Source organism: Polypterus senegalus, chromosome 10 (assembly GCF_016835505.1).
Source record: "Polypterus senegalus isolate Bchr_013 chromosome 10, ASM1683550v1, whole genome shotgun sequence".
Taxonomy (NCBI): Eukaryota; Metazoa; Chordata; class Cladistia; order Polypteriformes; family Polypteridae; genus Polypterus; species Polypterus senegalus.
Genome location: NC_053163.1, coordinates 166,362,069 through 166,388,698, shown reverse-complemented (window position 1 = coordinate 166,388,698; position 26,630 = coordinate 166,362,069). Strand labels below are relative to the sequence as shown.

The 26,630-nt window shown below is 51.5% G+C and overlaps 2 protein-coding genes across 2 annotated transcripts in view; one reads left to right on the top strand and one right to left on the bottom strand.

Annotated features, from left to right (window-relative positions):
- Positions 1–899: 899 nt before the first annotated feature.
- Positions 900–11,657, top strand: lhx4 (LIM homeobox 4; the record flags this gene model as incomplete). The annotated part of the gene is made up of 5 exons (XM_039767318.1): positions 900–1,096; positions 8,668–8,870; positions 9,512–9,666; positions 9,804–9,975; positions 10,628–11,657. Coding segments are annotated over 5 exons (1,116 nt in total), but the record flags the coding sequence as incomplete, so codon positions are not given.
- A 6,065-nt stretch (positions 11,658–17,722) lies between these two features.
- The window catches only part of acbd6 (acyl-CoA binding domain containing 6), an 89,135-nt gene continuing 80,227 nt past the window's right edge, over positions 17,723–26,630 (bottom strand). Inside the window, exons 7-8 of the mRNA XM_039767317.1 lie at positions 18,263–18,293; positions 17,723–17,944 (exon numbers count right to left, since the gene is read on the bottom strand). Of these exons, the coding sequence (XP_039623251.1) occupies positions 17,790–17,944; positions 18,263–18,293 (186 nt within the window). The 3' untranslated portion in view covers positions 17,723–17,789. The remainder of the gene's footprint in view (positions 17,945–18,262; positions 18,294–26,630) is intronic.

The window sequence follows — 26,630 nt, the reverse complement described above, 5'->3', positions numbered from 1 at the left end:
GTCATCGGACACGCCCATCCGTCCCTTGTGTTTGGTGACCTCGCTTTATTCTTTAGGGGGTGGTCCTTGTGAGGACCACTAACCGGCTGACCCAGGATTCATTCTGAGTCTTTGAAACTGTTAATTGAATCATTTTGAATTGTGATACAAGGCGCTATATGAAGCCTGAGTGTGATATACTCAAAGGGGTGACATTCAACGTGAAAGGCGCTCTACAAATCTAAGAGTAATTGTAGAATATCATGTGCCAGTGTCCAGGATGGAAAAAAAAAACAAACTAATTGTGGCGTACTGTGAAAGGCGCTATATACACCTTTGATTTATTGCTCTTTTTAAAGGTCAGACTGCAGGGCCTGTAAAACGGACTGAGGTGCGACATTTGACGAGGCTCGCGGTGACAGGCGCTATATGACACCAAAGAGTTGCTGACGCTCTTGCTTTTCCTGTTTTGTGCCATCGTTGTGTGAGACCTGAAAAGCAAAAGGCGCACTGGCGTGTGAGCAGCTCACTCCCTCCTCAGGTGCCCAGGTTGTGTGCTGGTGCTGCCAAAGCCATCGCTGGCACAGTTGCCCACTTGAATTTTTTTTTTCTTTCTGTAAGAGATAAAAGTAGACCAGCATTACCCTAAATGTGTTGCACATTTCATTGCCATGAGAGGACAGCAGATGGCACTACACTGTCTGAGGTGTCCATCTGATGCCCAGTGCCCTGTCTGAGAGCTTTGAGCCTTTTTGTCATTGAAGCACACTATGAACCCTTTTGCCGGGCAGAGACCGTGACAACGAGTAATCAAATGTGGGCACCAGTATGGGACAGAATGGTGTGATCCTGAGCAGACCTCTGGTTTTACCCCATGGGTAGAGTGGCATAGTGATCAGGTTGCCTTTCCCGCCATCTGATGCCATCTGTGTTTTCTTCCCACAGAAATCCCCCAGTGCGCCGGCTGCAGTCAGCACATCCTGGACAAGTTCATTCTGAAGGTGCTGGACCGACACTGGCACACCAAGTGCCTCAAGTGTGCCGACTGCCAAGTGCTGCTGGCCGACAAGTGCTTCTCCCGGGCGGGCAATGTCTACTGCAAGGAGGACTTCTTCAAGTGAGTACGGCCGTCATGTCGCCCTCAGTTGGCATCCGCCGTGACAGTCTGGTCTTTGACTTTCTGTGAAGGGTGCCCACCCCTGGTGGGCCATTAGGGTGATGGTGGTAGTCCACAGATTCTAAGGTGCCAGCCTCCTGTCCAAGGTGGTCACATCTAACAATACGAGCAGCTTACTGACCACACTGCTTCACCCTTCACTCCACTCTTGCTTCCAAGGTGCCCACGTGGTGACCGGCGAATCAAAGCCCAGGTGGTCATGCATTGGTGGTTCATTTCAGCCTTTGCATCTGTCACATTCCAGTGACACATAATTCCTCTACTGGCAGAAGCCACTAGGCATGCAATTTGGGGGGGGGGTTTAGGTGTTTTTCACAGACTTATAAGTGTGCCACTCCTCATCGTCGCTGGTCAATCCTCAATGTATACAGCGCCTCCCACCATGTATGCTATTGAAACGTTGGCAGGTTCAAGGTGCCCACCTCTCATTATTCCTGATGGACTTCATCTAAAGATGCCCTCCTACCATCACCCCCGCTTTTGCTGCCCTGCTTCCTTTGTGGTTTTTGTCAGTTTGGTTGACCTTCATCATTGGGTGCCACTACCCTCTCTGCCCATTCCCAGCCCTGTGGAGTTCTCTCTCTCTCTCAAACCAGCTTGAACCAGTTCTGGGTTAGAGGAAGGCGGAGATAATCCCGGTTGCCTCAGGTGCAAGTAAGGGTCCAAACTTGGACAGGGTGGCACACCCTTCATCGCGAGTCCACTCAATCATAAACCAAGCTTGAAAGTGCCAGCTAACCGTGTAGGCACACCGACCACAGGAGAACACGCAGACCACTAGGGGGAACAGATCATGCTGCTGTCCGAGTGCCCCCAACATGGACAGTTGATTCCAACGCATTACAGAGCAGCCCACCAGTGTGACCCTCACGTCTGACGTACTATATAGCGCCTTGAGTGCATGAACAGAGCTCTGAAAGTGTGGATTGAGTGGGACTGGAGACGGCTGGAGCCTCTGTGTGTGTGCGTGCGATGACCAGCCTGTGTACCTGGGGTCCTAGGAGACCCCAGCCTGATAGTTTATCATGTGACAGGCAGCTGGCAACAGCAACATGATGGCACAACAAAAGGGCATCACGGAGACGACAAACGCAATAAAAGGAACACACGGCAATGTACTGAGTCGGCAGGCTAGTTAGTGGGGGTCCCTCTTAACTATGGAGCACGGGGGGCAAAGACTAAGTGCTCTGCTCTACTTTAGTGACCTTCCCCCTTGAAGACGAAGCCAAGTACTTAAGGACCACCACAATCGATCCCCCTTGACGATCAGTGATGTTCTTTGGCACGCTGTGATTGGGGTTGGTGCCCCCCTAAAGACAGAGAACAGTACTTTTAGTCCCCCGTAACCGGTGGGTTTGTGCCCCCTCAAAGACCTTGTGATTTTTATTTGTCTTCTGTGACCTTCCCCTGCCTTGGGTCACCTGTTGCCCCCCCCCGGACCCCCACAACCCACTTGGTCTGCTGTTTCACCCTCCTCATTTCTCCAGTTTGCTTTTTGCTCCTTCAGTTCTTCCATCCTCTGTTGTTCCCCAGGACCCCAGAGTGCCTTGTCTGCAGCCCCCTTAGTTTTATTGGAGTCATTTGGCATTGGGCCTTTTTTTTTTTTTTTTTGAATTAATAGCGTCACCGCCCCCCCACAGTGCCCCCCACGATAAAGTCCACAAATTCAGGGAAGATTTAACCTTGCAGTTGACCCCAATCCAGTGAAGATTACATTTTAAAGCCAAATTGGACTAAAAATAATAATAAATAAAATCCCTAAATCTTTAATCACCCCTGCAGTTTAGCGCACAGCTGTCGTCGTCGCCGCCGCGGGCACAAACAGATTTTATCTCCGATTGTTCAGGAGTTTGCCCGAGTGGAGCATATGCTGGCACGGCTCACTCCTCCTTTCTGTTTATTCACTGCTCTCTTGGCATTGGTGCCCCTGTGCCACCCCTGTCATGCCAGGCACCACGCCTGCCAGCTTCTTGCAGGGTACCACCTTAAGCCCCTCTTAGAACCCTCGCTGACGGCTTGTCTTCTGGAGACCACTGTGCTCACTACTGCCATATGGGTCTCAAAATGGGATGTGCTGGTTGGGTGAAGGGGGCCCTCGTGTGTGTGTGTGTGTGTGTGTCTGCCCTATGAGGGACTGGCACCCTGAGCAGCTGTTGATCCAATGTTTGCTGGGGTGGGCTCCAACACCTCCTCTGGGTAAGGGGGTAATGAAAATGGCTGGCTGGCTGGACGGACCGAGCAGCAGTGGGCAGCACTGGCACACCACAGACCTGACCTGTTTAGCTTGAATCACCCGCCCAGATGTTGCCCACAGTGGCTTTGCAGATTTGGTTATTTGGTGAAACCGTCTACAGAGCATCAAACAAAAACCTTTGGTATGGAAAAGTTCAAAGATCAGGGGAACTGGGGTGGGTACTAGGTGTCCATAGATGCCCCCACCCCCACTATTCCCAGACCACACCAGTTGGGCTGAATAACCAAAAGGGGAAACCAAAGCAGATGGCAGCGCAGACAGACAGACCTCCCTTGCCCGCTAATCCAGCACAACGCCCCACTTTGTGACCCGATTCCAATTTTTACACACCAGCTGGGATTTTTGGTGTAAACGCTGGAAACCAAAGGGACGTAAAAGCAACGCTGGGCATGATGAGCTCTGCATTGGCATCTGTGCAAAAGGACCGATCTTAGTGCCAGTTAACTCTGGCAGTGCGCCTTCAGGATGTGAGAGGACAATCCACACGCAAACGCCATGTGATGGCCGCACAAACGCCACGCGGGTGACGTCCAGCTGGACATTCGAACTAAATACGCTGGATCAACAACCTGCCAGGCCTGCCATCTCAGCACTCGGCCAACATTTCTCTTCATCCTCCTCCATTTAACGTGTTGAAACACTTTTTTTATTCGTCTCCCTTTACTCCTCCCTCATTCCCACCTTGACAATTTGTTTTATTTTCTTTTTTCAGGATTTTTATGATCCTTTGAGGTCATTGTCCTTAATGTCCTTTTATTCGTCCCTCTTCTGTTCTTTAGTTTTTCCCCCTCTCATTTGTTTCATTCCTACTGCAGTTCTCTTTTATGTCCCTTTAACTCTCCCTCTTTCCTTGTGATTCATTTCTCATTTTTCTTCGTCACGTCCCTCTTCCCTTCTGTTTTGCCTTTCTTTTCTCCTCTCTCTGCTCTCATGTTATTTCCTTTGTCCCTTTACTCCTCCCCTCTTCCCTTTCTTTTTTATTTTGTAGTCCTCTCTCTCTCTCTCTCTCTCTTGTTTTTCTCCTCAGTTGCTTTGTTTTCCTTTCACTTCCACGTTTGGTTTTCCTCTCTGTGCCCCATTGTTGTTTTCCATTTTTTATTTCCCTTTGATCCTTCCTCCTCCCTTCTTCCCATCTCTTTTGGCCCCGCCCCTTGAGCTCGAGTTCCTTTGCTTCTCCTTTTTTCTTTTTCCTGTCTCACGTTTCTCTTTGCCTTTCCCTCCTTTTCCTGATTATTTTCTGTTCTCTCTCTTTCTCTTTTCCCTCACAGAGCCCACCCGGACCCCCTGGACCTCGGTGTAAAGGTGCCCGCTCTATCCCCCCATCCCCCCCACTCTGAGAGGTGCCCTCCCTAATTCCCTGCCAGCTCTTAGGCTGCGATCGAAGCTATTGATTTTCTTATCTATCTGCGCCCGCCGTCTCTCAGATCATCTTATGAAGGCGGGCAGGTCTCCTTACTGCCAACAAAACAAATTCAAATGTTTATTTGTATGCATTTGGAGGTGCCAGGCATCTTGGCACTTCAGTATCCGGGGGCACTCTGGTGGAGTTTGAGAACACAATGAGCTTTTGTGGACGTCTGACACGGGCACTGCATTGAGTGGAGCCAGGTGCCAGTGTAATTGAGGCCCCCTGGACCACTGGGCATGTTTCCAGTCCAATGCAGGGCACACTTGTTCACACCAAGACAATTTACAGTTGTCACTTACAACACAGACACACGCAGGGTGACAGGGACAAGAATTTGAAGGCTCGACTCGACTCTGTGAAGCTCCAAGGCAGCGGTGTGGGCCCCCTGGCACTGGGTTTCTGTGCCACCCGGGTTTGCTTCGGCTGGAGAGCCTTTAATGACGGCATAATCAGCAACAAGTGAATGATTGGCGTAACGCTCTGCTGCTCAGGCTGGGGTGTCATTTCTAGTGGCTCCTTCTCTATTATATAGCGCCTTTCACCGTCGTCACAATGACCTCCTGCCCGGGCTTTGTTCTGTGAGCCCAACTTGCCAGTACTTCCTCTTCAACGAGTCTACCAGGGCCGTGCCAGTCTGTGAGCTGCACCCCCCGGTTAGCAGGCCTCAGCCCAATGCCAGGCACAGACCCCCCAACGCCAGCGAGGCTCCCTGTTGGCTTTCTATCGATTCCTAAACGGCTTTTAAACGCCGCCGTCGCCTGCTTATTTATCTCCATTAGTGAGCCGCTCCGCTCGGCTAAACGCCATCTGAAGCGCTGGCCGACTAATGTGCCAGATAAAGGTGGCGCCCGGCGGGCCCACTGGGCTCCCCGACCTGCAGCTGCACTTCCATCGGACTCCGGTGGCGCGCAAGAAGCAAATTAGCTTTGACTTTTATCCCAATCAGCATCGGCCGCGCTGCGGGCAAATCGCGTTTGGGACTTGAATGTCAAAAGCTTGAAAAGGCGGGCGACTGGCAGAGCCGAGGCTAACCTGGTTAGGGGGCCCAGGGGAGGACGGGCCGCTCGCTCTCTCGTGGTGTCGTCTCGCCTGTCACTGACTGAAAAGGCAGAGCGGTGCGCTTTACTCAATCCGAGACCACCACCGCCACCACCCCCTGCCCCCCACCAGTCACTTCAGACCACCAGGCTCTGCCCTGGTGACAAAATGGAGTTAGCGGGGGGGGAGTTGGTTGGGTCTGAGGAAAGATGCGAGGTGAAATGGCGGTGGGAGGCCACCATCCCTCATCACACTCGCTCAGGGGTCATCTCGGGGTGGGGTTGCCAGTCCATGGTAGGGCACAGGTGCCCACAGTCACCCACTTCATAGTATAGGAGGGCAGGGGTGGCCTTTTAACCCGTGACTCTGTGAAGTAGCAGCGCTAACAGCCATGGCAGCCGGCTTGCCAAGGTGAGGTGGGCCGAGTGAGTCGAGAATGGAAAGGAGCTACAGATGGGGCTGTGAAAAAGTATTTGTCCTGATGTCCTGTGTTTATGCAACTTTGTCACAAAGAATGGCTTCAGACCTTTGGAGAAAACGTGACATTAGACATCGGGAACCAAACCCAGACCACCACTTAAAACATTTAAGCAGTAAAGTTATCCCCTGTGAAAAGGTAAATGCCCCCTTTGTTACTCCCTCAACCAGCTGACCAAAGTTAAATGACAATTTGCGTGTAAACCTCACCATACAGGACTTCAAATCCCACTGCTGACACCAACGTGTGACCCCCAAGCAAGTCACGTCACCTGCAGAGACTGTTGAGATACGAGTCGGGGGGCACCTGTGAACTTGGGTTTCCATCCAAAGACCTGCAGGTCAGGTGGGCTGGCGACGCTAATCTGGTCACTGAGTGTCCCCCCGGGCTGTTTTTATGTCCTTTTTAATTTTTTTATGTTGTGTTACTTTTGTGTATTTTCTGTGCCTGTGTGATGGTCCGTGTCTTCTTGTGGGTGGTCCCCCCTCATGAGGCGGAGCCACCTGCCAGTCTCCGCCCTCCTCCCTTTAAATCCGCGGTGTCTCCCATGGCTTGGGAGTCTTGTGGCCCCTGAGACCCCTGACTGTGTGCTGTGAGGACCTTTGATCAGGTGGTCTTTACTGTTGTTCTGTGATTTCCGGACTTTCGCCCTTCTGCTCCGTTCTTTGACGTTGCAATTGGGTTCTGCTTGCTGTGCTCATCTTATTGTGTCAAGTAACTCCCTGGTGCCTTTGGTGGTCTTTGGAGCTTCACAGGATTACAGAGCCGCGTGTGGTGACAGCAAAGTCTTTCTGTGTTCACCACCCAGCTTGGGATTAAGGGGGCTTAGCATCAACCAGATGAGTAAATAATGACACCATACTGACCCTCTCGGTGACAGTGAGGTGGTCACTACAAGACACCAGGCTGGAGGTCAGAGGAACAAACACGCCAGTCAGGGTGACAAACCCAAGTCAAAGGCTGTGGGATGCCAGCACACCATGGTGACGGCCACTGTCACAAAATGGAGGACATCGGGCACTGCAGAGAATCTGCCTAAAATGTCCCCCGGGGGCACAGTGACAATTCACTCAAGAGGACCCCAGAAGAACATCCAAAGAGCCTGCAGGCCCCTCCAGCCTCGGCTAAGGTCAGTGAGTGTTGAAGACTCCATGATGAGGAAAAACGGGAGACTAGAAAGGCAGAAGCCCCCCAGTCCGGGGGTGACGTCCCCCTGGGTGATCCCCAAACCCTTCTCTGCGTCACTCGGGGGGTTGGGGGGTTCTGACGTGATGAGCTGTGGCCGCTTTGGAGGTCTTGCCCTGATGGAAGCGAACCAGGACTTGTGTATTTTTCCAGAATGTTCCAAGAGGGATGATGGAAGAGCAGCAAAGGCAGAAAGCTGCCATCCAAGACTAACACCCGGCTGGTGTCCGTGGGTTTTGGGAGTAAAGACCAGCGAGTCAAAAGTAGAAAACACGCAGCCCACCATGACGCGTCCCACCTACTATAAAACATGGTGGTGGGGGTGCTTTGAAAGAGTTGTGGGCCTTACCAGAATATTCTTAAGGAGCATCTGTCATGTGACCTGAAGCTGAAGCGCCATTGGGTTATAGAGCAGGACAAGGAGCCAAAACAGACAGGCAAATCTGCAACCCCAAAGAGACGAGCAGCGGACGCTCCCCACCATACCAGTGTGTCCCGACCGGAGTAAAGAAGGGCGGGCGATCCAACTGGAGGGAGCACTTGTTACCAATGCTAAAGGGGCTGCAGCCAAGGGTTGAAACTGGGGGGCAATTACTTTTTCACTCGTGTGGTAAAAGCGTCGGATAACTTCCGAAATGTAAATATTGTGTACTGTGGGCTCGCCCCTGTTCTCGTGGGTTTTTTTTTGCATTGTGTTTAAAGGCCTTGAGGCCCCTCATTGTGTAGAAACACAAAGGAGATTAGGAAGGGGGGCAAATACTTTTTCACAGCACGGTCAACTGAACTTTAGCTCCCATGGTGCTCCAGCATTAAGGTCTCTGTGGGTTTCTCTTCCTACATCTTTGACATGTGGGGGTGTGTGCACCCTACATTGGCCTGGCATCATGTCGGGTGCCCACCCAGGACCCTGAATTGTTGGGCAGGGAGCTTTTCCTGGTCTGCTAGTCAGCTGATGCTGCCCGCCATGTTTTATTTGCCATAGAGTAAAAAAAAAATGAGAACATTACAGTGGACACGAGGTGAGGTGTCACGGGGCTCCGAGGACCACTGAAGACCTTTAACTGAGGTAGTGCCACCTGCTCAAAGGGTGGGGGTTTTCTCGGCTTTGTGTGCCCTCCATGACGGACCTCCTCTTCTCTTTCTTTCAGACGCTTTGGCACCAAGTGTGCCTCCTGTCAGCAGGGCATCCCCCCCACACAGGTGGTCCGGAAAGCCCAGGACTTTGTCTACCATCTGCACTGCTTCGCATGCGTCATGTGCAGCCGCCAGCTGGCCACGGGTGACGAGTTTTATCTCATGGAGGACGGGCGGCTGGTGTGCAAAGAAGACTACGAGACGGCTAAACAGAACGGTATGTCCTTCTGACATTTCCTGTCGTGCCCACCAATAAAAAACAAGGAGTCGAGTTTGGGGGGGATGGGGGGCATCCTGGCAGAAAGGCAACCTAGCAGGGTGGCAGAAGGTGGTCCATCTCAAGTGACCGGTCGTAAACATAGAGACGTCCTCATGTGGGGAACGGGCTTGAATGCCACCCTCCAGAGACCCTGTGGTGGGCATGTGGTTTGGATAAGCCAGATGGGTAATGAGGGGCCGCACCCAATGATCAGAATGACCCTTATCACCTGTTACTGAAAGGTAGCAAGACGGACAGAGTGCCCCCTAGGTAACGGGACCCCCTTGTAGTTGTAGTTACAAGTCACTTGCACGTGGGGGTGCCCCCAAGTCTGAGCTCCACACTCCCCGTAACGACACACAATTTGAGAGTTCAGAGCCCACCAGGGTGACACCAGCAGATTTAATTTTCGGGGGTCTCTCTCCCAACACCAATGTGAAGCACTACAACATGAATGCCCCTACAGCTCAGACACTCGGCTGCCCACCTTACGCCTTAGATAGTCGGAGATATACGAGATACTGAAGGACCACCTTGTCTGGACGGGACACCAGCGTGGGGTGTAAAGACCCCAGTAAGAAGCCCACTTTCTCTTTCAGACGATTCAGAGGCTGGCGCCAAGAGGCCTCGGACGACAATCACCGCCAAGCAGCTGGAGACCCTGAAGAACGCCTACAAGAACTCGCCCAAGCCAGCGCGGCACGTTCGGGAGCAGCTGTCCTCGGAAACGGGCTTGGACATGAGGGTCGTGCAGGTAAGCCCCCCCAATGGTCTTGGCACAAATGTCCTCCTGGGGGACAAATTTCTGTCTAAATGAAATGCGTCACCCTTGAAGTGCCACCTGTGACTCCAACTCTCACGATTCTTCCTCTTCCTCCTCCCGCCATTCAGGTTTGGTTTCAAAATCGGCGGGCCAAAGAGAAGCGTCTGAAAAAGGACGCGGGACGTCACCGCTGGGGTCAGTTTTACAAGAACGTCAAGAGGAACCGCGGCGGGAACAAGCATGAGAAAGAGAGCTCAGCCGAGGATGGGGGGCTGAGTGACAGCGAGCTCAGCTTCAGAGGTTCGTTGATGCCAGGGGGCACTTGGTGGGGGGTCTGCATGTGTGAACAGGGAGAGGGTGTGTGCCCACCCGGCGCTTTCGCTCATTCCTAATGCTGTAAGCTGATTGGCCCAAAGTGGGTTTAGCCCTGGAGGAGAGTGTTTCACCCTGCATTGCCCTGTTTGGCTTGTGGGTGGCACAATGGTCAGCATTGCTGCCTCAGGGGGTCAGGTCTGTGCCCGGTTCCTGCTTTTGCATGTTCTCCTCATGCCCTCGCACTCCAAAGGTGTGCAGCTTAGGTGCCCGTCTGCCAACTCTGAGCTCCTTCTGTGTGGGGCTGCTGTGTCTCGTGCTCACTGCTGCCCCCCCTATGGCCCAAGTCGTTTTAAGGATGTGATGTATTGGGCAGCACTGGCACTGCCATCATATTTGATTTGATTCCCCTGCTTAGTCACGTCCATCATGAGGAGTTTGCATCTTCATGTGCCCCTCCCCCCATCTTCACACACAAGTGGGCTGTGTATGTGATGGCACCCTGCCCTGTGCCCAGGGCTTTGACCCCCTAAGCCTCTGAGTTAACCTCGCCAACATGGTCCCGTCGTGCCACAATAATTAGTGGGCACCAAACGCCCGCCTACTCACTGCTTTCTTCTTTCTCTCCTGTTTCCCACAGAAGACCAAATCCTGTCTGACCTGAGCCACGCCAACAGCATCTACGGGAACAGCGGAGACGTGGGCGCCGGCGGCCTACTGAATGGCAGCTTTCCAATGGACGCTTCAGGGCAGCCCTACCACGACCTGCGAGCTGGCAGCCCGTATGGGGGGTGTCCCCAGTCGCCCTCCTCCATCGGCTCCCTCCCGGCCCACACCCCGCTTCTTAACAGCCTGGGCTTCTCCATGGACAGCATCATTGCACAAGGCGGTCAGGGGGTGAGCCAGGCTCTGCGGGCCATGGCGGGGGGCCCGACCTCTGACCTGTCGACGGGCAGCAGCACGGGCTACCCGGACTTTCCCACCAGCCCGGCCTCCTGGCTCGACGAGATGGACCATTCTCAATTTTAGACTCCTACTGGTACAGACTGCCAAACGCGAGGCGCCAGGACAGTGGCACACGGCGCCAGGACGGGCTGGCACTGCGCTTCTCTTGCTGCACTATGCCAATGCTGCTTGACCCCAGAATGAAGGGGGCAAGGAGGCCAGTTCATCTGTGCCGTGGGCGCCATCTTGTTTATAGTCCTAATAAATTGACACATGTACAGTTTCACTCATCCATAATGATTTATTGTCGGAATTTCTAGATATTTCCAGGTGAGACCCCCCAGTCTCATTCACGAAGTTCCCACTCTGTGCTGCCTGTGGCCTTAAACGTCATCGCCTCCCCTCTCGGTCGCTCCACGTGTACTCAGTCAAGGGGGCAAAGCCTGCAAGGACCCACCCGACACTGGACCCTCTCACTGGAGCCCCCCAAGTCAGCTCGTAGGATGAAAAGGAGGCAAACCCTGAACCTGCTGGGCCGAGCGTGTAGCACGGTGGGCGAGGTCGCCCTGTCGTTTTACGTGATCGCCACCCCCCGCGCGGGCTCTTCCTCGATGGCCTTGTGACGTGTGGTCTCTATGATGCCTAATGTGTGTCAGCATGGCGCGTGTACAGTGACACTTCTATTCCCAATAAAAGCTGAGTTCACAGTCGGGAGCCGCTGCACGTCTGCTTTCTTTACTGCGCGCGCTTGTGCCACCCTGCATTGGCACCAAGAACTACAGCGGCACAGGCTGGCACCTACCGGTCCTGCTGTGAAAGAGTAGGTGCCCCTTTGTGATGTCCTCGAGTGAGGGGGAACTCGACGCAGTTTCTGAATCTCTTTAATCCAAGGAAGAAGTCTGACCAGCACTCTCGACCCCCTGTGAAAAAGTAATTGCCCCCCTTTGTTTCAGTGCCCGGTCGCAGCAGCCAGAAACTCGACTCAGCGCTCTCTGCTTTGATCTCACCGAGCCGTTGATGAATTTCTTCACATTCAGTGAGTGCCGGCCGCCTTACTGGGGGGGCTGTCAGTCAGGTCAGGACATTGAGGGGGCCGCCCCCAAATCTTCCAAGCCCCCCACTCTGCTGCAGAGCTGCTTTGGGCGTTTAGGTGGCACACAGCCCAATGACACCCCAGCTTCTCCTTAAGAATATTCTGGTGAAGTGTACAATTCCCAGTCCCTTCAAAAACGGCAACTCTTCCAAGAATCCCACCACATTAGCCCCCCACCCCCCTCATATTTGATTGTAAAGCACCAAGCACAGTCGATTCCCACAGCAGGACGAGAGTTTAGGCGTCAAACTCGCATACCCACCCTCGCCGAGGATGACCTCTCATATGAGTGTGCAGCAGTGAATTCTGGGAACTGTTACCAAGGAAACGGCAAATACCATAGTGACGCGGAGAGAGGAAACAAAATGGAGTCGCAGCCGAGCATATGGCGTCTATGGTGGCTGACTGAGCAAACACTGGATATCCTGGCACCTTAAGGCCTTGGATCCCAAACGTACTTACTGGACATTACAAGGAACGTCTTCAGGAAAGACCACCGACATTCACAAAACGAAAGGGGACGACGCTTACAGGTTTGACGTTTCATCCGTCCCGAGCGGGTGGTCTTCCCCCACTGCCCAGTCACACGCCTTGTGTCCCTGTACCTGCACAGCCGTGACTCCCAGTGTGCCCCCTTAGTCTCGTGTGTTACCCCTCAGCAGCCCAAACAAAACAATCCGCCGTCTCCTCTGTGTGTAAACGCCAGTCTGAGGTGGAGGTCACGTCCTCATCCCGCGCCCACCGATGTGCCCATGTCCAGTGTGGGCGAGCGGCACCATCCTGTGTGTTTTGTTATGAAGACGCCAGTGTGGGACGCGATCTTCCTCGTTTACAAATCCTGAGCGGTGGTAACCCGAGTTGAACTAACGATGAACTCTGGTCAGCCATGTTGCATGAGTGACTAAGGGGGCACAGAGGGCATTGGGTAACGCAGCAGAAATGGCCTTCCGTGTTGACTGTGGTTCTCCGTTATCCAATTTGGTCCTAAAATTCCTCGACTGATCTGTCAAATTCCAAAGACCCCCAACAACCCCAGGCCTCTTTGGGAGATGAGGCCAAAAGACAAACTCTGGAAGACAGGCAGCCCACTCACCATCAGACCTACTAGCAGACCAGGGGGTGCCGCTGTGATGTGCTGGGGATGCTTGGGAAGACCCCCAGTGACTGCACTTAACTGGAATGTTCTCAGCGTCTGACCAGCCCACACCCACTCACTGGTCATGTGATCAGACTCACTGAAGCCTCACTGGGTGATGCGACCAAAGAAGGTCAGCAGCTCAGGTGGGGGGGAGCAGCGGCCCCCTCAAAGTCCAGACTTGAAGCTCACCGGCGGCGATGGGAAAGACGAACATCGAACTACGGCAGAGGAAGACTTGAGTTGTGACAATTTGCTCCGATAGGTGCTGAAACGATGGGGGCAATTACTTTTTCACACGGCTGACAGGAGGGTGAATTCCTTGAATTAAAAAAAAAAAAAAGACCTGATTTTCAAATCTCTGCCTACCATTCTCTACTCTTACAAAGGGGGCACATACTTTTTCACAGAAGGGGTGGGAGGATCCACAGGTGCCAGTCGGCGTGCCCACCCTTGAGAAGAAGGCGAGTGTTCAGACGGCAGTGAGAGGTACGGGTGCCAGTTTAAAGCAGGTAGTCGAGGAGGGACGAGTGGCACCTGATAGGGCAGCTCCTTGGCCTGCAGTGGTGGGCACAGCATTGACTGCTCATAATTCATTAAACTGGGACCTCCCACAATGGCCGCCCTGGGTATCAACTCTGTGCCTATTGCTCCAGATGTATCAAAGGGCTAGTGCCCGGTCTACCACTGCCATCACAGAAGGGCAGTGAGGGTGCCCAGCCAGCAGGTCCTTGGCCCCCTGCAGATTCTGCAGCTCATGCCCTGCTGGCTCTGCCACTGCACAGCTGTGCCAGATGTAATTACAAAAAGCAAATCTTTCCTGATCCCGTCTCCGTTAACTAATTGTAAGCCGCTTTATAAAACGAGGATGCAGCTGCGGCCCACCAAGGAGCACGGAGGGATTTTCCCAGCAGTCATTTCGTTTGCGCGGCCCGACACTTTTTTTTTTTTAACCTGCCAACTGGCAGTGCCACCCTGTGGCTCTCAACTACCCTTCTTTAATAGCACCATCCTGGGAGTGCTGCAAGGCACTATATAATCAGTGGTGGTGACAGCTGCATGGCACTAACTACAAGTGAGCTGTTCGGGTGGCAGGTGGTGGCAGGTGGGCGGACCGGCTGATGGGGGGCTGGGCCTGGAGACCCCCCACTTGGATTGAGCAAGTTTGTAGTCTAGAGGGGAGTAACGCAAGCACTGCAAGGCGCTATAAACGAATAAAAGAAACTGCTGCAGATGAATGGACGGGCGACTGCGCTGCCTAAAAATGAAGTGGAAGGTTTGGTGCAAGGCGCTATATGCAAGTAGAAAATCTAGAGGGCACGACGAGTGGATTCTGCATAAGGAGGGGAAAAAAAAAAAAATCATAGTAGACCCTCCGCAAGGCGCTATAAAGGAACAATTAACGAGGAATCTACTGAGGTGACACTGCAAGGCGCTATAAAAAGCTAACAGACACCGCATGGCACGATATACAAATTTAAAAAGAGAGAGGCCATGGCAAGGAGGCTCTGCTAAATTAACATTCCTAAACTGCCCACCCAGTTTAAGTGACCCGCCTATCTTTAGAATGTCACACACATGGCACTATAGAAAAGAAGGGGCACCCAAGTGTTGAAAGGGGCAATGAGGTGCCACATGTGAGGAGTACAAGAGTTTGTAAAGTGTGTGCCAGTCCCCGCAGCATCAGGGGCAGAGCAGGATTCCAGCCTAGCCGGGCCTTCGCAGGGCCCACTCACAAGGGGGTCACTAAATAGACTTGCCAGTCTTTGGGGGGTCCGCTTCATCCAAAACAGCAAGTTTGTCCCACTTGTCCTCAGAACTGTTTGAGAAGTAGATGAGGTGGCAGTGTGTGTGGCTAAGTAAGGGTTTCAGTGCCCGCTCTACACGTGTCATTAGAGACCCCATAAAATGGGGTGAAAAACTGGTGAACCCCTACAGACATGAGAGGATGAGTGGGACGACAAGATGCCAGAAGTGTGAGAGGTGACACTAACCACTCGGCCACCACGCTGCCCACACGACGCCCTTAAAAAGCACTTGAGTGGCACACACGGCAGTAAAATAAAATGTGACAAAAACTGTAGAAATACTGGAATGCAAAGCCTACAAGGCGCTATACAGAATGTCACAGCACACTGCATACCACCCTGTACAGCATGGCACCACATCCAACACCACAACACCACATTCTACCGTCCGTCCCGCGTTGCCCGCCGTCACAAGGGTGCTATAAAAATCATGTAATTAAAGCTGGCACACTGCACCTCACCCACAAGCCCGAGGGATTAGAGGCAGGCGGCTGCTGGCTATTTTAGCAGTCTGTAGTTACGGGCAGCATCAGATTTAAGTGCCGCCTACGCCAACCTCGGCGGGTGGCTGGACTTTGGAGAATAAAGCAGATTTGGAGACCCCCATGGGTTGGTTATTTGGAGAAGGTCCAGCTGAAGCTAAAGTGCCATAATGAGGCTACATGGGAGTGGGCAGGAGGAGGCTGGCACGGCCTCACATAGGTGACACTCTGGCGTATGTGGCCGCACCCTTAGGTGACACTCCCTCTACCCGCTGACAGCCACATACAGCCCACCGTTCTTCTGCACGCCTCTTGGATCACCAGCTGCACTTCTGGGCACTCGTCTTCCACCCCTTTCACTGAAAGCCAGCAGTGACCCCCACCGACCCACCGAACGAGACAAAGCAGGCAACTGAAGGCTTAAGAGACCAAACGGCCGGCACAAGGGTCCGCAGTGTGACCAGGCCTGGACGTGTCTACGTAAATCTCTGCCACCAAACCACGAGAATAACACATTTGATTTATATAGCGCCTTTCCTATGCACGTCCTCGGGCATAGCTGCCCATTTTAGGAAGTGTGTGCGGAGCTCCTATGTGGGCCAATTCCTAGTAGAAGTGCTGGCACAATGTCGTGAAAAAGTATTTGCCCCCCTCTGATATTCTCACAATGAATGGCTTCAGATTTTTGGACGAAATGTAACATTAGATTAAGGAGACACGAGTGCCATCTCTAAATCGCAGCTTGACCTATTCAAGTCATGAAGTCACCCAACACCAGTACTGCCCGTGTGAAAAGGTCAGTGCCCCCGTAAGTACTTGCGCCAACAGCTGACCAAAGGTAACTGCCAATTAGACTCGGCTGACTAAACACTGCCAGCTCTGTCGGCTCGAAAGCTCACTTTAGGTTTACCCCGGCGGTGACAGCGAAGTCGTCACCAGAATGTTTGTACCACCCCAGCAGGCCTGGAGGAGAGGACACTGGGAAAGAAATGCAGCTGGGAAAGGGGGGCTGGCTAACTCTGCGCCGAGTAAAGGAAAGTCACGATTTAAAAATGGTTGGCACGGTGGCAGCGTTGCCAACTCACAATAATCAGACTGCCGTTTGCATCCCTTGGCATGTTCTCTCCGTGTCTGCATGGTTTTTCTCCCACAATCCAACTGGTGATGCTAAACTGGCACATATGAGAGAGTGGGTGTGTGTGTGTGGTGGGCTGGCGTCCTGTCCAGGTGTTACCCATCTTCCCTGTGCCACTGCCCAAAATGAGCAGGCAAAAAAAAAAAAATAAATTCATGGATGGACGATTTAAAAAACTGGGCGGTGTGCCCATTCAGGTTCTTTAATACTGCAGTAAGCATAAAGGTGTGAGGCCAAAAAACAGAGGGCACCGCATCAGGGAGCGGGCACATCATTTCTCTTAGCACTCTGCCCTGTCCTTTCTCACTTTTGCAGCTTACTGCACACCTCCTCTGTCCAGACCCCCAATGTGATCCTGGCACACTCAAGGTGGCACCCCTCTCGATTTCTCATCCTCACACAGAGCTCAACTTCTACAGAGCCTGGGAGTGCATCACGTAACACATCGGCGGGCACCTGGGAGTGTACCGTTCGACACATCGGCAGGAGTGTACCACCTAACACACTGGTGGGCACCTGAGAGTGTATCGTAAGACACATATGTGGGCACCTGGGAGTGTATCATTTGACACATCAGCGGGCACCTGGGAGTGTACCACATAACACATATGTGGGCACCTGGGAGTGTATCGTTCGGCACATCGGCATGAGTGTACCACATAACACACTGGTGGGCACCTGGGAGTGTATCGTACAACACATAGGTGGGCACCTGAGAGTGTACCGCACGACACATAGGTGGGCACCTGAGAGTGTATCGTACGACACACCGGTGGGCAGCAGCCTTCCCTCCCACACACACTCTGCCCTCACAGCACCAGTTACCAAGTGACTGCTCCATGATCCTTATTGTGACAAGTGGGTGCCCGAGGTGCACCTACTGATTTGTCACTAACCTTGTGCCTTCCATCTGCTCCTGGTATCTCCTCTTGCTCTGCCATGACCAGTGAAAAGAGGGTCTGCCCATGAAAGGTGGCACCTCATTGGCCCCTCATCTCACCATAATCATCCCCCAAGCCTGATGCATTCATACCCAGTTTATTAAATTCTTCCCGCTATGTGGTACTGGTGATGCCCACCCATTTGCCCCCGTACTGAGTAAAGGACCCCCACACACACACACGAGGGGCTCAAGGGGGCTGTTAAATAGCACATTGCCTGTATTTGCTGCTTCATATTTACAGAGAGACGTCACTGTGGGCCTTCAGCCTTTGGGCGCGGCGTACTGGCGTAGCAGAGACGAGATGTCCTTGGACTCGGTCACCTCCTCTGGCAGGCTGCCTTCCTGGTCTTTGATTAGCGGGTCGGCCCCGGCCTTCAGCAGCAGCTCCACGATGTCGGCGAACTCGCACGCCGATGCTGGGGAAATACGAGAGACAGAAAGGGTTAGAGTGAAGCTCACCTGGACGTGAAGATCTCTCCTTTAGGGGAGCGAGCTGGGCACACTCGGGAAAGCCAGTCTCCGTGCCACTTATCTCGGCCCACTTTACAGGACCCCGAGCAGACGATGACGAGATGGCCTCCTCCATGGCACGCTGACCTGATTTGCACAGTTTGCCTGACCATGAGCATCCCAACAAGCCTTCATTTAAGGGTCTAAAACAAAAGGGCCCTGTGCCAGAGGTGGCAGGGCGCAGCTGATCAACGCACCCCCCGTGAAAGGCCGTCTTCTCTTACCGTAGTGCAGCGCCGTCTGTCCTTCGTCATCCTGAAAGAAACGAGACAACAAACACATGGCGCTCAGTGTCATGTCTTATATGCTGAGGGGACTTCAAGAAATCACAGAAGAGCAGAAAGTTAAACCGCAAAGCGGACATTCGAGACCAGGGGTGGGCAATGGCGGTCCTGGAGGACCACCGTGGCTGCAGGTTTTCATTCAAACCCTTTTTCTTAATTAGTGACCTGGTTTAGCCGCTAATTCACTTCTTCTGAATTCATTTTCATTAACTTGCTCTTGAAGACTCGGACCCCCTTAATTAGCAGCCAAACAATAACGAGATACAAAATGAGCCAAAACAACTGGCGTCCATCACACAAGATCTGAAAATACAGAAAGGTGAAGGTCTCAGGAGTGTCGATCTGCTCAGGTCCCCAGTGCTCTTGGAAACGAGCAAATCCACAATTTCTGAAATGTCTGCCATTGCACAACGAGAGCAGCAACAAGCCATGGAATTAGAGAACGCGTTTCATGAACGACGGGACTCGGCGACTAATTGAGCAGCTGGTTGGAGTCGGAGGCCCCGACTTTGGTGGTCTTCTCTTGGCTCCCTCACTTCTGTTTGGGTGCCATTTAAGGAAAGAAATGAAGCAACTGAGAGGAAGCCAAGATGGCAGTCAGCAGAATGGAGTTTGTGCTGCAGAGGCTCCGCCGGGGAGACAGGAGGTGGTGGGCTGCGATCGGGTGAAGAGGGGCTGCATTTCAACTCAATTTGAACAGATTTAGTTACAGTCGTATGAAGAAGTTAGTGACCCCCTCTCAGCCTGATAATAATCGACTCTCCTTTCAACAATAAAGATAACAGTGGCTTGTCTTTCATTTCCTAGGAACATCTGAGCACTGCGGTGTTTTCCGAACTAAGATTTTTAGTGACGCAGTATTTAGTTTTATGAAATGAAATCAAATGTGAAAAACTGGCTGTGCACAAATGTGGGTCCCCTTGTCATTGTGCCGATTTGAATGGCTGTCACTGCTCAGTGCTGATTACTTGGCATGATGAGCTCATTAAGCCTTGAACTTCACAGACAGGAGTGTTCAGTCATGAGTGGTCAAAGGTATTTAAGGTGGTCAATCACAAGTTGTGCTTCCTTCCCTTTGACTCTCCTCTGAAGAGTGACAGACAGCATGGGATCCTCAAAGCAACTCTCCAAAGATCTGAAAACTAAGATTGTTGAGTCTCCTGGTTTAGGTGAAGGCTACAAAAGCCATCTGAGAGGTTTAAACTGTCAGCTTCAACTGTGAGGAATGGGATCAGGAAATGGAAGGCCACAGGCACAGTTGATGTTAAACCAACTCAGGTCTGGCAGGCCAAGAAAAATACAGGAGTGGCATATGAGCAGGATTGTGAGAATGGAGACAGACAACCACAGATCACCTCCAAAGACCTGCAAGAACATCTCGCTGCAGATGGTGTATCTGGACATCGCTCTACAATTCAGCACATCTGTATGGCAGGGTGACTAGAAAGAAGCCCTTTCTGCACTCACGTCACAAACAGAGTTGCTTGTTGTATCAAATGCTCATTTAGACAAACCAGATTCATGTTGGAACAAAGTGCTTTGGACTGATGAGACAGAAATTGAGTTATTTGGTCAGAACAAAAAGTGATTTGCATGGCGGAGGAAAACCACTGCAGTCCAAGAAAAACACCTGCTACCTCCTGTCAAATGTGGTGGAGGTCCCATCATGCTGTGGGGCTCTGGGGCCCTTGTTAAAGTCGATGGTCGGATGAATTCAACCCAATGTCAACCAGTTCTTCAGGATAATGTTCAAGCATCAGTCACAAAGTTGAAGTTACGCAGGGGTTGGATATTCCAACAAGACAATGAGCCAAAACACAAAAGCATTCATGCAGAGGGAGAAGTATAACGTTCTGGAATGGCCGTCACAGTCCCCTGACTTGAATATCATCGAAAATCTCTGGGATGATCTGAAGCAGGCTGTCCATCAAATTGAACTGAACTGGAGAGATTTTGTATGAAGAACGGTGAGAAATACCAACATCAGAGTCCAGACCCTCATCACAGGCTACAGGAGGACAGCGTCTGGAGGATCAAAGGAGCAAAAGGAGGCTCAACTAAGTATTGATGTCATATCTCTGTCGGGGGTCCCACATTTATGCACCTGTCTAATTTTGTTATGATGCATATTTTCTGTTAATCCAATAAACTTAATGTCACTGCTGAAATCCTACTGTGTCCATAAGGCATGTCGGATATTAAAAGGAAGTTACTACTTTGAAACAAAAATCCAAAGAATTACGAGGGCTTCCCAAACTTTTTCATTTGACTGTATCATGATTTTATCTCCGCATTTCCCTGATTTTATGGATTTGTTTTTTACATTTTTCTGAACGCTGCACAATGGGCACTTTTGGTTTTACCCGAGTACTTTCCATCTTCGCCTGGCGTCCATAAGATTCGTCCTCATCGGTCAGCTCATCTCGGTCATAACTGTCACCAGTGCTGGTTCAACAGACTGGTGGGAAGACGCAGTCTGTAGGGACCGGCGGCGTCACAGCTCTGGGTCTGAATGCGCGTCCCCACCGCGTGGAGGGTCCCACAGGTACTTTGCTATTAAATTAAATAAGTGACGTTCGGTATTTGAACACCGTCTGCCTTACTGTGTCACCAGGGAGTGGCGAGGTGTTGTACGTTGTAAGAACTTCACTCTTCTCCTAAGACACCGAGACATACGAACCCCCAGGATCAGCTGAAGAGAACGACGGCCCGAGACGAGCCTGGAGTTGCACGAGACGGAGCGGGCGATGCAGCAGACCACTGCAGCTTCAATGGAGGGTGGGCTCTCAATCTGCTTCACACTAAAGCCCATTTAGCTCCACTTCACGGTGGCCTCATAAACCAGGTGAGCACCAACCCCCCCACTGCCTAATTCCAAAGCAAGCGGCTTTCTCTTAAAACTGGGATTATATGAAAAAGATTAAATATTGATTCTTTGCGAGAACAATTAATCCATGTTCAGCGAGAGACACTTGCATAACCCGTGGAACATCAGAGCATCGCAGGCCAGGAAAGCGTGGAAAATGTGGGATTTACACAACAAAACCTGCTCGGCTATCCTAAACCGTCACACTCAAAGGAGATTCGAAGACTCCGATGGCCGCTGCGTTTTAGGAAGCGTCTTTCACTGCGCCGGCACAAAGCCAAACTGGGCAAACTGGGCTTGGCGTCACTAGGTTGCCAGTTCAGTTCTCCTGTCCTGTCACTTGCTTGTGGTCTGAATGGAAGTCCCACTGTGTGCCAGTGCTCAGGGGGTCGCCACCCAACGACAGCAGCAGTGGCAGCGACTGAACTCGGACCGACGGGATTCTTTTTCCGCCGCCGTCGGGTTAGGGTGGGGGGCTCTTAGGTAACAGCATGGTCTTTCTCTCAGCCTCTGCTGCACTTCACCTTTGCCCTGTTGGAATCTGGGACATGGCACCCTTTTTGTCTCTGATCAGGGAGGGACCCCCAAACTATCAGCCACACGTCCTCCCTGAGACAGCGACAAGGACTGAACTTGAATCGCTGGATTACAAAAGTAATCCAAAGGTCCCAAATTTATGTCCTGCTGTCTCAGGGTGGGTGGCCAGCTCAGAGGAAAAGGGTCTGGAAACCCAAGTGGCCAATGGGCTAATGGAGTTCTACTGAAAACAGAAAAGACGGCTACTGGATCCAATGGCCCAAATTCAGTCACGGGCATCGCTAGCGTCTCAGGGAGGACGTGTGGTGGCGGGGCAGTGTCTCCTTTGGCCGAGTCACTGTACAATGAGACATGTCTGTCACAAACTAGTAGCAGTAGTGCCAACAACACGATACACTAAACACGCGTGCACAACGTCATATAAAGGGACACACAGGTAGCAGTGGCTGTTGTTGTTGCTAAATATATAAGGCGTGCGGGACGGCTGTGGTCTGTCTATATGTGTGTGTCCCAGACAGAAGGGAGCCGTACAGCATGATGTTACATCTCTCCACAGTGTCCGGAGGCCCTGGGCTGAGCAGGAGCCATGGCAGCACATCATGTGTCTCAAGAGAATGGACAAAAAACTGTGAGGTTTATGAGCACAGATGGAGACATCGGAGGAAGGAAAAGCATCGGTGGGCCTTGTTACCAATAACGGCAAGTCTTGTCATCCATGGGGGGGAAAAAAGGCTGCAATACTGGACAGGTGCACAGTGCGTACGGCTCGAAGCACAAAAGGAGGATAGATAACTCATATATGTTCACACCTCCACAGTGTGCATACAGTACATGTAACTCGTACGCTTAAATGTCTGTTGAATATGCTGCACTATGGACTCACAACGTTATTTTAAAGAGATAAATTCAACATACAATAAATAACCAATAATGACAAAGTGACAACATGTTTTCAGAAAGGTTTGCAAACTTATTAAAAATCTGAATCTCTCATTCCTCTAAGTCAAGGGTGTCCAACTCCAGTCCTGGAGGGCCGCAGTGGCTGCAGGTTTTCATTCTAACCATCTTCTTAATTAGTGACCAGTTTTTAATGCTAATTAACTTCTTTAGTCTTAGCTTTAATTAGCTTGACTCAGGCCCCTTAGTTGTCCATCCATCCATTTTCCAACCCGCGGAATCCGAACACAGGGTCAGGGGGGTCTGCTGGAGCCAATCCCAGCCAACACAGGGCACAAGGCAGGAACCAATCCTGGGCAGGGTGCCAACCCACCACAGGGCACACACACACACCAAGCACATGCTAGTCCAGTCCACCTAACCGGCATGTCTTTGGATTGTGGGAGGAAACCCACGCAGACACTAGGAGAACATGCAAACTCCACGCAGGAAGGACCTGGGAAGCAAACCCGGGTCTCCTAACTGCGAGGCAGCAGTGCTACCCACTGCGCCACTGTGCCACCCTCCCTTAGTTGTTTTTTTCCTTAATCATCAGCCGATCAGTAATGAGACATAAAACAAGCAGGACATGACCAGCTCACCTGTACCCATCAAACAACATCTGACAATAAAGATGAAGGCCTCAGTAAGGTCCATCCCTCGGGTTACCAAAACATTTTAGGAGTTCTTAGAAATATATTAGCAGTTTTGGAAAACGTCTGCTGTGGCAAAAAGAGAGCAGCAACAAGCCATGGAATTGAATAACGGGTTTAATTAACAGCAAGAATCGGCTTCTCATTAAGGAATTGGTTGGAGTTTGAAGCCCCAATTTAGCTGGTCATCTGCTGGCTCGTTTCAGGTCTCATTTCTGTTTGGCTGTCATTTAATGAAAAGAATCAACTCAGAAGACTTAATCCTTAAAAACAGGGCTGTTAAAATAGAGGGAAAAGAAGTTAATTAGCAGTGAAAACTGGACACTGATTAGGAAAAAGGATCAGAAAGAAAACCTGCAGCCACTGCGGCCCTCCAGGCCTGGAGTTGGACACCCGTGCTCTAAGTACTCAGACCCTTAATTCGATATTTTGTAGAAGCTCAGAGTCTTTGTGGGTAAGTCTCTACAAGCTTTGTACGCCTGGATTTGGCCAGTGGATCCCACTTTACTGGCAGACCCTTTCCCAGGCTCCAGTAGTTTGGATGGTCAGCGTCTGCAGTCTCTCCACACATGGGGTTTAAGTCTAGGCTTTGGCTGGCCCACTCCAAGATGGTCCAGGAGACTTGTCCTGAAGCCACTCCAGCGTTATCCATCACCCCGGTCTAAGTTGCAGTGCATTCTGGGGAAGGTTTTCCGCAAGGACCACCCTGTATTTGACTGCATTCATCCTTCCTTTAGTTCTGTCCTGTCACAGAAGCACACAGACGGCATGATGCTGCCACCAGCCATTCTTCACCTTACTGATGATGAGCAGTTCCAGGTCTTCCTCAGACAGAGTGCTTGAAGTTCGGCCCAAAGAGTTCAATTTTTGAGTCTTTTCAATGCCATTTAGCAAACTCTACGCGGGATCTCTCTTAAGCTTTTCACTCAAGAGTGGCTTCCATCTATCCGCTCTCGAGTAAAACGCCTGACTGTTGGAGTGCTGCTGAGATGGGTGGCCTTCTAACTCCCACCTCAGCACAGAACTTCTGAAGCTCCTGGAGAGTGACCGCTGGGTTCTTGCCTGGTTACTCAGTTTGGCCAGATGACCAACTCTAGAAAGAGTTCTGGCGATTCATTAAGTTCACATTTTGCCTCAACAGGCTCCCGTATCTTTCTCATATGCCTTTTACTTGAAGGTGGCTTCCATCTCGCCACCCTACCAGGAATGCCTGACTGAGGGAGTGCTGCTGCTGAGTTGGTTGTCCTCTGAATCCCACACTGGGTTTCACGGTCACCTCCCTGAACAAAAGTCCTTCATGCCCGGTAACTCAGCTTGGCCACACAGCCAACTGAACAAAGTGTCCTGGTGATTCCACGCGTCTTCCGTTCCACAATTATTGAGGTCATCGTGCTACTGGGAACGCTCCATGCTTTAAAAATGGCTTTGGCATTTCACAATCTGATCTGTGCGGAGGTCTACAGAGAGTTCCTTGGGCTTACGTCCTGAGAGGCGGTGTGAATTGTGGGACCTTCTCCTTCTAAATGATGTCCAATCAATCCCATTAACCACAGGTGGATCCCAGGCAAGTTCTAGAAACATCTCAAGGAGAATTAAAGCAAACAGGAGGCCACAGCAAAGGGCCTGAATACTCCTAGGAATAAGAGATTTCACTTTTTGATTTTTAATAAATTTGCCAACATTTCTGAAAACATGTTGTCACTTTGTGGGTATTTGAGTGCAGACGGACGGTCCAAAGGGGCAAAATCATACAATTTGAATGAAATCGACAACACAATAAAGTGGGCAGACCGTGAAGGGGTTTCAGTACTTTCTGAATCCACCATACGGGTCTTAGGTGTTTATTTGGGACGTTCTATTTATTAAGAGTCCAGGTTCATACAATATCTGTAATATCTGAAATTACAAACACCTTGAAGGAGCGGCCCACAAACATGTAGACAGAACCTCGCGGCCCCCTTTCCACGTTTCGCCAGGACTCACCTGAAATTCTGCTAGTGATGCAACTCCGGCTTCACTTCTGAGTGACTAATTAGCAAGACAAGGCTTTCACGAGAGACTCTCAGCACGTCAAATATTAATAACACTTGTGCGGGGATTACAATGCAAATGAGCGGCCGCAGCCCGTCCGTCTCCTAATAAATCAGCTTGCCGATCAATAACTCACACGCAAGTCATTTTTTATTCCGGACAAAAGACAAAAAGACTGGCTGCCTGTCACACCGTATGGGGCTCTACGTCCGTCAAGCTGTGTCGGGCTAGGAATCTGGCATGGCTGCAATTCTTCTTGGGCATGGCTGCCCTCGGGGATCCTAATCTGGGATCATGCGGTGGACGGTGCTACTTACTACTCACACTGTGCAAACAATCCACTAGGAAAGGCGCTATATGAAACCAAGAGAAACACCCGGCCGGCCAGACATCCAACCTGGGTCGGGATTTGCAGCCTTTGGCTACGTTCCGTTCTCAAGTTTGACCACACCTGCACTTTTATGCGCCCTTAAGGGGGCCTTTTTGGCACAAGCCTTTAAGATCAGTGAAGATTTGATTTTGAGGGAACCAGGGAGTTCACTTTGTGACGGCACTGGCGCTTTACTCCACCCTGGGCAGCACTGGGTACCCCTGCCAGCTGCTTCTAAACTCGTAAGCTCGGTTTCTTGAGTGTGCCTTCTAGGACGTAAGCAACATGAAACATGCGGTACAATATGAAGAGACGACAGCGTTCTTCCTATGAGAGGCACTCCATAAAACTGTCAGCCAATTGCTCTGTGAAACGTTTTATGACCTGAAAGGCGCCATATAAATTTACTGACAATCGATAACACAATAGTCAAGAACTGCTGGTGACAGGGGCATGGCGCACTCGCTCACACAAGGCTTCCAGCTCTGCCAGCGTGAACGGAGCTAGTGGGCGAGGCAGACATGGGCCCGGTGGGCCCGCATCGCACGCACGATTGTTACAGTTACCAGGAAAAAAAAAAAAAAAAGAGGAATCATTCGAGTTAGTAGCTGCAAAGTAAATAATCCTCTGGAGATACCAGGCATGCAGGGGAAGCGGGTGGGCGGCCAGGCGGCCGAGCCTGATGTGCTTTCAGTGGAGAGCTCTTAAGCAATCCAGAGGCTGATCCGATTGTTCCCCAGTGGAAAGACGGCCCCGAGGCTCACTCCAGAGCCACTGATTGGATTAACAGCTTAATTCCCAGCAGATGAGAGGAATACTGATGTCTTGTGAGGGAGCGCAGCCACAGGCGCACGACGAGTGCCCACAGCCCCCCAAACCGTTTAACCCTTTAGCTGGCACACATGGCCACAGACG